At 34.5% G+C, this 15,239-nt stretch overlaps 1 protein-coding gene across 1 annotated transcript in view; it reads left to right on the top strand.

The window, feature by feature from the left end:
• The window catches only part of LOC129221468 (alpha-tocopherol transfer protein-like), a 29,564-nt gene extending 15,331 nt beyond the window's left edge, over positions 1–14,233 (top strand). Inside the window, exons 4-6 of the mRNA XM_054855948.1 lie at positions 1,124–1,311; positions 5,806–5,916; positions 13,614–14,233. Of these exons, the coding sequence (XP_054711923.1) occupies positions 1,124–1,311; positions 5,806–5,916; positions 13,614–13,787 (473 nt within the window). The 3' untranslated portion in view covers positions 13,788–14,233. The remainder of the gene's footprint in view (positions 1–1,123; positions 1,312–5,805; positions 5,917–13,613) is intronic.
• Positions 14,234–15,239: the final 1,006 nt, after the last annotated feature.

The following is a 15,239-nucleotide window of genomic DNA, read 5'->3' as shown; positions in this document are numbered from 1 at the left end:
GCGTCGGATTCATGAACGAACCGGGCTTGATGCCAACAGGTCGAAGATCTTCCGTGTTCGATAATGGTGACTGAGGCACGTTAAATATGTCGTGATCACAAAGTCTTCCAAGGGAATCGGGACCTCTGGGGATGCTGGACCAGGGGTTTCTCGCCTTTGGTCTGGATCAAAGAAACAGTCCTCTCCAGGACCAAATACAACCGGTTAAACTACAAATAGTGGTAGGTACGGGGAACCTGGGAGTGTGCTAGGATATGACCAGCAAATGAACAGCTAGTAGTTAATTTTTTAAAATGTTTTATTGGTTTTTCTTAGATAAATGGGCAACTATCACTACCCTTTATACGTCTTCAAAAATGAAACGACTTGAAAACTTTGTGTTCAATCACTGGCTCGATGTGTTCATTCTTTGAGATGCTATTTTTCATCTAAAGACCTCAAAAAAAAGAAAAAAAAAGCTAATCAGAACCATAAAATATCAGGGGTTTTTTTTCACTAATTAGGGTAGACTGGGTAGAATAGACACATAGTTATGTTTATACAAGGGCTTTAATTTTCGAGTTTGTATTTTCCCAGAACTGAGAAGCTTATGAGGAAGCGACCGACTCATACTGATTTGACCCATGCATTAAGGTCAAATCAGTATGAGTTTGAAACCAGTCTTGTTTCGTTTGAGAATTATTCGTAACCAATCTACATTTGTCCACAAAGGCAAATTTTTACAATAAATAACTCTCAACTGGTGCATATGGGAATCAAATTTTGGATTACTTATACTTTCTTTCAAAACTAAATTTACGCATGTTCTCACTGAAACATAAATTTCAGTTCTAAAAAACTATATGCCCAAATTTATAGTTGTCGCATGCATGAACAGATATTCATTTCTTTTCTGTTAAAAGGTGACTTAACCGAAATTGTTCTTAGCTATGATTTATTTGAGTCAGGGTTTATTATTATTATTATTATTATTTTGCTTAATGTAAGTTTTTGTTATTTAGTACAATCAGCCACGCAAATATATTGCTTAAAAAAAGTTGATATGCTTTAAATAGTTGCAATAACATACTAATAAAACTGAGATGCTATTCAAAAATGATTCATTTTCAAATCCTTTATTTAGACGCTTGGAATAAAGAAGCGTACGACCTCGTGGACTCCACGAAGTGCGCAGTACTCCTGGTTCTGTACTCTTTGACCTTCCCCCTGACTACCATGACAGGGATATGCGTCATAACGGACGCCAAAGTGGAAGCGATCCAAGACTATTACCACAACTTCAGGGCCTTCGGCACTCACACCTCCACTATTGTAAGATTTTTGTTTTTCTCCTCAGATAGATTAATATTGATACATATACAGAGAGGTAAAGGAATGTGAGGCGAAGTGAAATGTTTAAATAATTACTCTGCTTTTGGCAATTTTAGCTTTTTCATTTCCTCTTTAATAAACTAATTACTTATTTACACTAATTACTTATTTTATCACGTTATAAAATAAATAATTAGTGTAACTTAATAACGTAGAGTAACTTAATGACGTAGTTAAGATTATTTTGATCTGATTTTAACACTGATTAAGGAAATTCATTTTGACTTTTTGTTTTTTTCAAGCACACTTTCTAGAAGCTGTCACCCATAAAACTAGGTGTTTATCCAATAAGATTCAATTTCAGTTTTGTTAAACATAGTTTTTCAATTTAACTGAAATTTGAGCTTGTTCACGTTATTTGTTGCCTGGTTACTTTATTAATTGCAAGGACCGGTAATCCAGTTTAAGAACATGGCATTGAAACAAACTTTTAATTTTTTCATAGAAAATAATTTAGTGGTGAGATTTAAATGCGCATTTAGGATTACTTAAAATATAAATTACAGTACAACCTCAATATCTCGAATCTCTCGGAACGGGAAAAAATTTCGAGATATCGAGTTTTTTAGTTATCAAGGTTTTAAAAAAATTACACTAGTAATTCTCACATTTACACACACGTACGCTATATGCATTTATATATGTACTATTGGACCACTTCGAATTACGATCAATAAAGTAGTCTTCAATATTTCACTAGATTTGAAATTTTCTAATTGTCGAAAGTGCACAGGATAAGATTTTGAAATGAACAATTTCAACTTGATTTTTTCACCTAAAAATTTAAAAATTCTAATTTTATCTTTAACCAGTAACCTCACATTCAAAAAGTTCTCAGCAGCCATTTTGTAGAAGTTAAAAAAGCTGAATGAGGAAAATGAGGAACGCCATTTCCGTTTTCGATGGAAAAATGACGGACGAAAAATGTAACCATTTTCCTCAAAGTGGACAACATGTTTGAGAGAAATGCACAAAGATTCTAAACTCTGGGGAAAATAAAGCACCCCCTTCATACCAACACTCCCCTATTATCTTGCCCCAATCCCCTATTCACAAAATTTCCAAGAAAAGGGATGAAAAACGTTAAGCAATTGTCCCTGGAACTGGTTTATTTCGACATGTCAAGGGTTTCGAAAAATAAATTTCGAGATAACTATCGAAAATACATAGGGGTTTTTATAGAAAATCCTGGGGAAATTTTTTGCTTCGAGACATCAAGGGTTTCCAGATAAGGAGGTTCGAGAGATCAAGGTTTGACTGTATAAGGCTTATTAAAGCATTCACACTGGTTTTTATTAAGTAAGTTGCTTAGAAGCTTCAACCTCGAAAAAGATTTTTTTTTCTTCTTAACCAGAAGCTTCAATTTCAGTTTTGTTAGATAAAATTCCTTATTTTTTTAAAAAAATTCAATTGAAAATTGTGCTCGTTAACCTTTTCTTAAGCTTATTTCTTTATTAATTACAAGCTACGTTAATTTGTATCAATCTTGGTTTTAGAAGATGTCTTAAAGGGGAAATGTTGTTCATAGACGGGAAAAATAATGGAAGCAGCCTTAGCTGTTTGTAGGAATGATGATATGTGGCTATGCTTATCGGTAACTTGGCTAACGATAACGGTGTAATAATGCTTCCTCTTCCAGCACACACTAGGCATCGTTTACAACTCTTTGACGTGGCATTTTCAAACCTCTGTCCACATATTTCAATCGATCCTCTGATACGTGGATACGAGAACATCCAATGAATATAAAATAAGAGAACTGTTAGGTGACTCTTATGAACAAACTGCAAGCGTGGCCAATATTTTGTGAATGAATTCTCTAGAAAAGGAGTGTGACCTGCTAGTTATAATTGTGTTTAATGACAGCTACTTTGCAGCAACCGAGTCAGAAGTTCGTAGTCCAGATAAGACTACCAAAGTACACACACTGCATGTTCGGTGTCAGCTGTTCAAGATGATCAAGAGCAATGTACGGATGAAATTAACACAAGTTCCGAGGAATCAGTGGTCAGTTCTCAAGTTCTCATCAAGTTATGATTGTCGGTTCTATTGATGATTTTGTTAAGGAGGCACACATACCTTTTGCATAAAAAATGAAAAGCAGAAGAAGAAAACCGACTTCGGCAAACGTTCTAACGTCATCGCCACAGAAAAAGGACACACAACAAAAAACTATCTCAAAAGAAGGAGCAAAATACCGCCCAAAACAACTGGATTTACAATATTTGCCATAGAGATGAAGAGCAAAGCATGATTTAGTGTATGAAATGCATGAGCGAAGTTAGCCCAAAGCAAAGGAAATTCTGTTGCAAATCCTATAAAAAGAATGTACAGTTCAAATGCAAGTTATCATATCATTTACTGTTACGGTCCAATTTAGGAAGCGCATGGTTCAATATAGGCGCAAATGGGTCGTTCTCCAGAAAATGTAACTTTTGAACGCAAATATTTTTCAATTTCAAAATTTTTTGTTTTCTTTTTCTTTTCTTTTTTTTATTCTTACATGAAACTGTTACCTACTAGAAGTAACCATAAACAATGGCCCAGCTAAGTTAAAATTATTTTATTCATAAATTTAAAAAAAATTAAAAAACGCCTTGTTCACGGAAATAAAAAAGAAAAAACTTTTACATTTAAAAATCGAGGCCAATTTAATATCAAAGTAGTAATTTCGTTAATTGTGCAAACAATCAGCTTTTTTAATGATTGTTGGGAATATAATATTAAGCTCTCTTAATTAAAGTACGGCTTAATTAGTAGTTTCAAATGTATGTTAAAAAATAGCATTTAGTAAATTTGAGGATATACTGACAATTTATAATTTTGGTAGAATGCTTCTCTATTATTGATATATTTCCCCTCCATCATTTATTTTCACCTCAGAAATAATGACATTGATAAGGTCTGTCACGGAGGCGAGATTCACGGAGGTGAGGAATTTTCCATTAAGCCTAATGGATACATTTTTCAGGGGAAAATGTTTTTTTCTTCGTTGCTACAATCTGCACATGTTGAGCATATGAAAACACGTTCACATCTTTTTTTTCCATTAATTTATATCCTTGAAATTCAAGTTCATGGAAGTGAGAAGTCAGAATAACCACACCAGGTTTTTAAAGCAAAATCTTCTTGGTTTTCGACAAAAATCTCACAACTTCTTTATGGCTGAAAATAAACAAGGGGAGTTCCCTTGTATCATGGAAAATAAAATTTGATGTCACTACTGCCACGTGTTAATGAGAAATGGCGTTTTGTGTTTAGGTAACGGAGGTGAGAATTTATTGTGTGACATGACTCCTTGTCCTACTAAAATGAACTAAAACACAATACTAAAAAATTAAATATGCTTGAATAATTAGTATTTGAGACACTTGTGAAAGGATTAATCAATAAATAAGTATATACTTTTAATTAAATAAGTTATTAAGCAACATATACAAACAAGGTGTGTGACATGCCACGGAGGTGAGGATTCACATGTTGTGAACCAAAATATACTAAAATAAAAATTATTATTAAAATATTGTTGACAGGTTTAAATAGATATATTTTTGATGAAATGAAAAATCATTGTTAAATGAATTGTTGTAAAAGCCGTGTGACAGCAAAGTTACACTTTGTGAAGAATAACCCATATATTCCTAAATTGGACTTTTGCAACTTTGTCAAAAAATAATTAAAAAATATATATATATCGTCGTATTTACAGCAAATGTAAGCACTTATGGCCGTTCCTAAATCAATTTGGCTTCAGATAGCCTATTTTTATTTTGCTTCACATTTAGCAACACGGGTCTCTTGTTCTTAAAGGGCCCAATACAGGCGGTCTTCCCCTATATAATATGCCCCAATATGAACATTTTTCAAGCTTGAGAACATGCGCTATAAGTCTAAAAGATGTTTGAGAGTATACGGCGGAGTATTACCCTATGGGCCTATGGGAACACACTGAAGTGATATAGTAAATGATTGAGAATTGAGTGAGAAATAAACTATTTCACTTTGTCTCATCCATGCCCCGCATATACTTGACTAACTGTACAAAGAATTTAAAATATAAACAATCTTAATATTAACTAAATAAATACTGCACCGAATATTAGAAGGTCTCAATTAATATTTTAAATGTTAAAAACAAGAACTTTATCATTTTAAAATTTCAAAAATAATTGTTGACTTACAACAAAATATTACAATACGAGTAACAATTTTTAAAAATCGCCAGTATTATCATATGCTTTAATCTTCGGAAGTATTTTTTTCCTGAATGGAATAGATTACATATGGTACAATATAGTTGAAATAACACCAGATAGGTGGCACTAAAAGTGGGGTAAATATTTCCCCATTTCACTTTGCCCCACGTTCCCTTACTACTTTGTTATGTTCTTAAACCAATGCATTTTCAATTAACATGTGTCACCACTTTTGCAGATGTCACTTCCTTGCCGCTTCCAGAGGATGGACCTGTTCAATGAAAACTTCATGTGTCACTATTTCTACGCAGCTATTCGGCCTCTTTTATCCACCAAGTTCTCAAAAAGGGTGAGAAACTGTTATTAGCGACGCACTTTTACATATATTAATACATTTGACACTCGATTTTACGAACTTCTTGACTACGAACGGTCTCGTTTTTACGAGCTTCTAGACTGTGGACAACCTCGATTGTACGAGCTAAACTATATCACCAAAAGTATTAGGACACTTTCAGAAATTCACATTTTTACGAATTTTTCGAGCAATAAGAGAATGGGTGGCGGGAAAAACGTTGTACAGTGAAGTCCAGACTTACGCAAGGGATGCGTTCAAAGACTCCTCTCGTAAGTCGAAATTTCGCGTTGTTGAAAAGGGTATGAATACAAAAATTTTTTGAAGCATACCAAATTATTTTAGACACTTATAAGCGCCACTCAAACTGTTTTAAAGCATTCCTCAACTAACATTAAAGTTTCTTATAATTAAGAACTGTACTTTTATTGTACTTAAAAAATAAAAAAGCTGCTTCATTCATAAAAAAACTGTTAAATGCACAAAATAAATAATCAATGGCAAGGAAAGACATAAAATAAAACTAAATGGTACCGTACATCACTAAAACTTATTGTCGTGCTACTGTCGATGTACGTTTTAGTTGTTCAATCATATCGAATATCTTAAACTTTTTTTTACCAGAAACTTTCTTTTTCTACCCATATTTACAAGCTTTAGATGAAGCAGTGCACTAAGGTGCCATTTTATTTCATCAACTTTAATATTTAAAAAGAAAAAAGAAAGATGCCGAGTAGTTACTTGATGCACTAACAAAGCGATGCGTGGACTAGAATGGTAAAGGGAACTTCCGCTATCAGTGACGCGATTGGGATAAAATATATTAATAATGATATACGAAATCAATATTTAGGACCCAATAACGAAATTGATGCTTCCTTCCAAAAACATTCGTATTGCTGACAAGGAATTCGCGTTAGCCCTAAAATTCGTTACGCCGGAAAACTCGCGTTATAGCCATTTCGCGTAAGTCGAATCGCGTTGTAGCGGGAGTCGACTGTATATAGTAATTTCGGTGGAAAAACTATGAATATTAGTCCAAAGAATGAATCACCTGTGTTTTTAGTTCATTTACACGTTCAGACAAAGCACTAATTGGCATTGACCTTATAAATAAAGTGTTCATAATTCGTGGAAGAACGTTGTATGTCGTCAACCTGCTTTGGGGTTTTCTTGCAATAACCTGTTTAGTATATTGCACTAAGGGGCCATTCATTAATTACGTAAGAATGATTTTGGCAATTTTTGAACCCCTCTCTCCCCATGTAAGGATACATAAGATATCCCCCCCCCCCCCCCCCACCTATTCTTACGTAAGATTCTATTTAATTTTCACAATAATAAAATAACGTATCTTACATCACTGGAATTGTTGTTACATTACACCTTTTTGTGTAAAGAAATATTTACTAAAAAGTTGGAAACTAGACAGAAGGTTTTTCGACATTTTTTTTTGTATATGATGCGACACTAGTTGGAAAAAAAAAAAAAAAAAGATTTAAAAAAATTGATTTGAATTTGGACATCTGGAATTCAAATTATATTTTTCGCAATCACGAATGTATGTGTGTGTGTGTATGTAGGCGTGTGTTTGTGTCTGTGTGCAGGCATGTGTGTGTATGTAGGCGTGTGTGTTTGTGTCTGTGTGCAGGCATGAGTGTGTGGATAGTTGTGTGTGTATGTGTAGGTGTCTGTATGTGTTTATATATGTGTCAGGTGTATGTATGTGTGTGTTTGTGTGTAGTTGTGTATGTATGCTCGTGTGTATAGGATATGGATGCAACCTGGAGACGGTTTTCGCTCGAGATGCAGCATCGTGAGGAGCCGGTCGACGGTGATGCTGCGGAGGATGCTGGTGGGAAAATAAAATCATAGGAACGCCAAAAACAATCAAGTGAGAATAATAAGCAATCGTGATTGCTCAAAAAAACATGCCATACATTGTGAGATTTTTTTATTATATTTTACACTATTCACTTCTTGTAAAACAAATTAAAAACACCTCATTCTAATACGTTTTTTTACCTCCGAGACGCAAATGAAATATAATTCCTGTCAAACCAATTGACCGCCGACGATTTCTAATGTAAAATATCGACTTGGAAAATATTACGTAAGAATGGGTTTGACCTCCTCCCCCCAAAAGTAAGGGTATGTAGAGATTTTTCCAGCTCCTTTCCCCCTCGGGACCCTTACGTAATTAATGAATGGTCCCTAAGCAGACTCGTTTTTTGGCTGTACTGAAAAGTGTTGTTGTTTTCAACACACAACGTTTTTAACGCCACCCATTCAATTGTTCTGTAACTTTTGTCACATAAAAGATATGCTGCCATGTTCCAAAAAATAAATAAAATTAATTTGAATTTTGACCTTTTGAATTAAAATTATTTTTTTCGCAATCACGAGTATGTGTATGTAGGCATGTATGTTAGTGTGTAGGGGGTATGTGTATGTGTGTAGGCATGTGTGTTTGTGTCTGTGTGCTGGCATAAGTGTGTGGGTAGTTGTGTGTATGAATGTGTATGTGTGTAGGCATATATGTCTGTGTGCAGGCATGAATGTGTGGGTAGTTGTGTGTATGTGTGTGTATGTTTTTGTGTGTGTATGTGTAGGTGTCTGTATGTATGCGTGTGTGTATGTGTGTGCGTATAGTTGTGTATGTATGCGCGTGTGTATAGGACATGGACGCAACCTGGAGACGGCTTTCGCTATAGGAGCAGCATCGTGAGGAGCCGGTCGACGGTGATGGTGCGGAGGGTGGCGGGGGGAAAATAAAATCAAAGGACATCAAAACAGTCAAATGAAAGCAATAAGCAATCGTGATTGCTCAAAAAAAAAAAAAAAAATCACTTATGCATTTAGGGGACCAGCAACAAATTGAGAAAACAAAAGGTTTTTTTGATCATCCTTCGTCATAAAAAGCTGGGAATAAGCTATACAATTCAGAAATAGGTTTATTTACTATGTAAAGTTTGTTTTTCTATTTTTGTGAAATTATCACTTATATTCACAGGGAATTGTTGTATAATAATTTGGAAGTGTCGTCCAAAACATTTCGTCTAAAAATTCAAATTATATTTGAAGATTCTTGGCACATAACATGCAAAGTTTTCCGTCACCCCTTACCAAACTTTCAGAATATTTCACAGCATACGAGATAAACATAATATCAATAAGTGAAATTCAGTTATTGAAAATTTGATGGTATCTAAATGTTTAAGCAATTGAATTTTCTCTGCATATGCGCGAAAAAGAGCAATTAGTACGGTGCAAATAGACCGAAAAAAGGCCTAACCTCAACATCCAAAGTAAAAGTTTTCCGTCAACTCCAAATTGTTGTATACTGTCCACATATTGTTTGGTAAAAAGTTACACCATTTTCAGCGTCGGGTTTTGGGGGGAGGGGGGGGGGAGAAGTTGGTAAATTAGTAGTTTTTATCAGTTTTTCCTAAATATTTAGAAAACTATGGTGTTTAGCGCGAAAAGTGAAATATACAAAATAATCTACACTAAATTACGAACAAAATGGTTCCAAACATTATTTTGTAAAGTGAACGGTTGCAGAGTTACGATAGGTGAAAAATAGAAATTTTTCGTATTTTTTTAGATTTTTCGGGAAAAAAATTCATTATCACTCAGGAAACTAATTTTTTGTACGAGGAGTGTTTTTTAAAAGCAAATTGCGATTTATGGGGCAGGTGGTATGTTTGTGATTAGCACTTGAAGGAATGACAACTTCACCACCTACTCAAGGGGCTCTACTTTTAAGGGAAAAGAAGCATTCATGGACCATGGTTATATAAATCTGCGGCACGGAGAAACCCAAACTTTCTCTAGACAATGCCGCAATAAGAATGAATGTATTTTAAACATAGATGATTTCATATTATAAAAATTCATAACAATTATGATTTATAATTATATCATTTTTAATAATAACATTTTTATTATAAGTGCAGCTTTTGAAGTTTTTTCTTCAGAAAATAGGCATATTTGCCTGTATATTACAACCATATTTTATCAAACTTTTTGACATTCGTAAACGAGTTCAATACTAATGTTTAATAAAAATGTAGAACGTTGAATGTGACATACTGTCCAACCACGGATTGTATGGAAAGGCAAACATCCGGTTTACACGCGGAAATGGACGCATCTATTAGTTTTGAGGGATGTCAGATTTTGCAGATGTATGTTAGCCTCTAAATTAAGCAGAGTCTCATTCAAATGAGAGGAATACGTGCATAAATTTTTTATTTTCCCCCTCATTCAGATGGAGTCGCCTTAACTGGATGTTTGCCAATTCCAGACAATCCGTGGTCAAACAGTATTGTGATGTAAAGTATTCACCAGGATTCAGTCCTCTTCAAGCATACCACCGTCCTCTTCTAGATCTTCATCTATGATATTAGTGCCCCTGTTATTACTTCCTAGACCTGAGCAATTACTGCACATGCTTGAGCAGTTTAGATCACTACTTCTGCACTCGCAGCTATGGACGCATTCGGCTTTTAAACGCGCTCGCGCACTACGAGAGAAAGTAATTCCTAGGGAGTTGCAGAAGGCATTGTTGTAATTGGTCTCAGGTATTCACCAGTCTTCTTCCACTCCCACTGGAGGGAAATTCTTTTCCTCATCCAGCCGCTGGTGAACCTGGTGGTAGGTTCTATATGAATGCTGCCTGGTAGCTGTTGAAGTGAGGGTAAGCCAACTTGAACAATGAATGTATGGGCTGCTTTGCAATAGCCTGCAAGTAACACTGGTAACGACAGCTATCTAGATCTTCAGTATTCTTTGCTCCAAACATCGCAAGAACGAAATACTTTCCTGCGTCAGCCACCGCACTGGGCTCAGCTTTAAATCAATCGTTAAAGACTTAGAAGCTTCATACGAAGAGCGTTGTTGGCTTAAACTTTCCTATACGGTGAAATGTTTCTCTTCTTGTAGAAAGATGGTACAATGTCACATCCTGTGAAGAGGTATATTGCAAAGAGTACACCCTTCATATCTCCAATGCTTCGCTGAATGACCGAAACAGTGCACACCTTCTCCTGCTGATTGCCTTTCTTTGGTACCACCATTTTGTTTTCTGATGGTGTGTGAGCATTCAATAAGACTAGTAAGTTCATGTCATCACCGATCACACAAGCTTCAACTCCCTTCTTAGCTTTATCGATCGCTGTTAAAACTATAAATAAGTCATCGTTCACCCGATGCTTGATGAACTGTGCAACCGCCGCTTTGCAAGTACATTGTCAAGAGAGAAATTAGGCCCATTTTGTTCTTAGTGTTAGCTAGAAATTCACTTTGGTTGACAGTTACATCGATTGAGTCTTCATTTTTGACTTCAATGTTAGTCGTAGAACGTGATCTACATAATAGTTTTTCATCTTTTGTGGTTCCTTGCTCGTATTCATCAAAAACAAGTTGCTGGCCTATAATGAGCAATTACGTAATTTATGTATTGCTCGCAAATCTGTCTGAAGGCAGCTGGGAAACATCAGAAAACACGATGAAGAAGGTGATCTTCATCAATGATGTAGGACGCTTTTTCTAAATAAGGGGTGACCGATAATTCATTTGAATCTGGAACCAAAACAGACACCATTGATTTGCTCCCCTACCTTATCAAGCCAGATTCGTCGAACAAGGGTGGAGGATACGCACGTAATTCGAATTAAAATACAGTCGAGCTCGCTTATTAGAATATCGGTTAAAAGAATATCCCGCTTAATGTAATACTTTTTCAATGCACCAAACCAATGTAATGTGGTTTTTATCTCGGTTTTTGGAATATCCCGCTTATTAGAATATTTTTTGGTGCAAAATGGCTATTCACTTAAGCGCGTTCGACAGTATTTCTCAAAGTCTCTCATATTTTCTTACAGTGCACACCATCCGATGTGAAAGAGTATTAGGCAGGGGTGCGCGTGGATTCAAGTAAAATTTTTTGAAGACAGTGTGAAATTTTCTGCAACTATGAGGAAGCTAGACCCTTCTCCCTCTCTAGTAAAAACTCTTCAAATATGCATACAAAAATCATTTAAATCATTGATGAAAATTATTTTTAAAGTTTTTTTTTTTAAATAATTTTTCAGTTTTAGAATGTGTTGTCAACCCAAAAGTTTTGGATATTTCTGAAATTTCGGATCACAAACACCCCTGGTATTAGAGTTCACACATACAGTGGTGTTGTTAATTATCATAGACTTGGTAATAGAGGCTAGAGACTAAACAGCTAACTTTCTTTTCAAGTGTATTGTAGAATTGCATTTTCCAAAAAATCTTAAAAATGCGAAAATTTTCTACTTTTACACCCGCTGTAACTCTGGAACCGTTCACTTAATAGAGTAATGTTTAGGACCAATTTGTTCGTAATTTAGTGTAGATTATTTTGTGTATTGCACTTTTCGCGCTAAACACCATAGTTTTCTAAATATTTCGGAAAAACTGATATAAAAACTACTAATTTACCAACTTCTCCCCCCCTCCCCCCAAAACCCGACGCTGAAAACGGTGTAACTTTTTACCAAACATTATGTGGACAGTATACAACAATTTGGAGTTGACGGGAAACTTTTACTTTGGATGTTGAGGTTCATGTCTAATTGCACTGTACTACAATTTAAACCTTCATAATTTAAAACCCAAGTAAATCTCCCAACTTGTAATTAAAATTCCAGTTCAATTTCTAAAATATTTAGAAAGATATCGGCGATCTAATGAGCCGAATTTCAGTAATTCTTAGATCGCCTATCCAAGATGTGTTGAAATTCTGCTCATAAGATAGTCGATATTTTTCTAAATTTAAAGATATTCAGCTGGGGTTTTATTATGAGTTGGAGGATCTACTTGAATATTAAATTATGAAACAAAATTGATAGACAAAATTCAAAAGTATCTGACATTTGCAGCTTTTTCATTGTAATGATTCATTCTTCTTAAGATATCTACAGTAGGGTGGTTCGAAAAAATCGATTTCTTTATTTCTGAATCGTATTACCTCTCAAAAGTTGTAGCTTAGTATCCTCAATCGGGGAAAAATAATAATTAAAAAAAATTCTAAATTGACATTTTCAGTTCGCGCATGAGGCTGAAAGTTTGACAAAATATGCCAAAAATTAAATTTCTCAAAAAATAATAAAACTAGTTCTTTTATATTTTTATAACACGACAGCCATAAATTGCCAGTATATAGCGTAGTTTGAACCTATAAAAATATTTTATAGCTTTTGCATAAGATCTTTCGTTTGCGCATGCGCCTTAAAATGGGCTAAAATCTCCTGCCATCATGAAAAAGTACAAAAAAACTAATTTTATTATTTTTTGAAAATTTCGGTTTTTAACATATTTTTTCTAACTTTCAGCCCCATGCGTGAACTGGAGATGGCAACTTTGAATTTGTTTATTATTTTCCCAATTGAGGATACCAAACTACAACTTTTGAGAGCTAACGCGATTCCGAAATAAAGAAATAATTTTTTTTCGAACCACCCTATGATTGATGGTGCTGATGCGTTACAAAAAGGCAAACAATTCATCAAGTAAAAACATGAACAATAAATCTCTAACCCACCCTAATCTACAGTCAATCTTTCTTGAAGGGTTGTTTGAAGAATTAAATGCTATTGATATTCTTTTTTTCCCATTCTAAACTAAAAATAAATTTTAATTACCAATTTCTTTTTCAGATTTTCATGCACGGAGAAAAGATTGAACAGTTGAAAGACTGGTACGACCCTTCCATATTACCCACCGAGTTCGGTGGAACAATGGGACCGTTGAGCAACGAGAGCTACAGGCGCACCTTTTTGGACTTCGTGCGCGAAGTAAAATCAGAATGTGCCTATTTCAGCATTCGATGAATCTTCCAGCACGGGAGTGCTGTTAGCCAACTTCAACAGTTTCGCCAAATCGTGACCCACCGGTGCACCGGTCCCCCTAATCACTAAGTACAACAATTGGGGCAGTGAGAAGCAAAGGATGTAAGTGGACATTTTCAAGTTTTGAGTAAAACGCGTTTAAAGATAACATCCTATGTAGGCTCTCATGGAAATTCTTTTCAAAATCATGCTGTATAGCAGCAACTACCAGGGCTACTAGTACCATCTCTTGCCCCACGACAGAGGAGGGGTTCCCCTACCATGTGTACTGGCTATCTCCAAATATTTTAATTTGTCACTTACATCCCTTTGCTTCTCGCGCTGTAAATGTCACTTTATTTGGACTGATGCTTTTTTGTTTGTTTTTTTTAAGATCAAAATCATTTCGCAATGGGAAAAAGATTCTTTTTAACATTGAAACGTGTGTGGAAAACTGCTGCAACTTATATTGACTTTATCATTTATTTATTTAATTTATTTTATTTATTAATTTTTATTATTATTATTTATTTATTTTTTTTTTTGCAGCACAGTTTTAATATGTTTTACTTTTTTTTTTTTTGTTTAGTCCCAGTTCATATTCAAACTGAAAAACAAATATAATGCAAGATTACCTTTTTAAAACAAACAAATTTCCATGCAATACTTTAAATTTTCTACAAGTAAAATATTATTTACTGAAATCTTTTTCAAGAAACCCGATTTAGAAATGCGTTAGGTATTTTTTTAAGTTTTAATTCATCTTCTGTGGTTTTTGAAAAAAAAAAATCTTTCTAGACAATATTGTTTGCTTAAAATTATAGTATGGTTATCGTTAATTTAGTCTATAGTTTATTCAAGTTATCTATAAGCTATTGAAAAAAAACTAGAATTAATAAAGATCTTGCATTTTTTGTATTTCTAAGAATGATCTTTTAAAAATTATTTCGAAGCTATTAGGAAAAAAATTAATTAGCGGTTTGAATACTTAATCTTAAAAAAAAAAACCCGAAAATCAATGGGGCAAAGAGAAAGTTTCAATGATCCCCCCCCCCCCCCCCAAGACAATCCGGATTAATAAAAATCAGTATAAACCGAGTAACAAATTCCTGAATAAGCAGACAACTTTAACTAGAGCAGGAAAAAAAAAAACTGCATTGTAGCAAAACTTCATAACACAGTTACTCGCAAATACTTTTTCATTTATAGTTCAGCAGTAGGACTGACTCTTCAAAGTGCGCTGCACAGTTTTCTAAATTAGTACTTTGCCTTTATGTACGTTCTATGCAGGGGTTGTTCATTTAATTAAAACAAGAAACGAACATTTGGCATATTTATAGCCATTTTTGTACTTGAAATAATAATTTTAAATTATTATTTAAGTTAGTATAATATTTTTGATTCTTCTACAAATTTGACCCGGAGAAGCCGAAGATCCGGAAAAACGGGGGCCCT

Source organism: Uloborus diversus, chromosome 4, assembly GCF_026930045.1.
Source record: "Uloborus diversus isolate 005 chromosome 4, Udiv.v.3.1, whole genome shotgun sequence".
NCBI classification, from domain to species: domain Eukaryota; kingdom Metazoa; phylum Arthropoda; class Arachnida; order Araneae; family Uloboridae; genus Uloborus; species Uloborus diversus.
The sequence above is the reverse complement of the archived record's forward strand: the minus strand, read 5'-3'. Positions and strand labels throughout refer to the sequence as shown.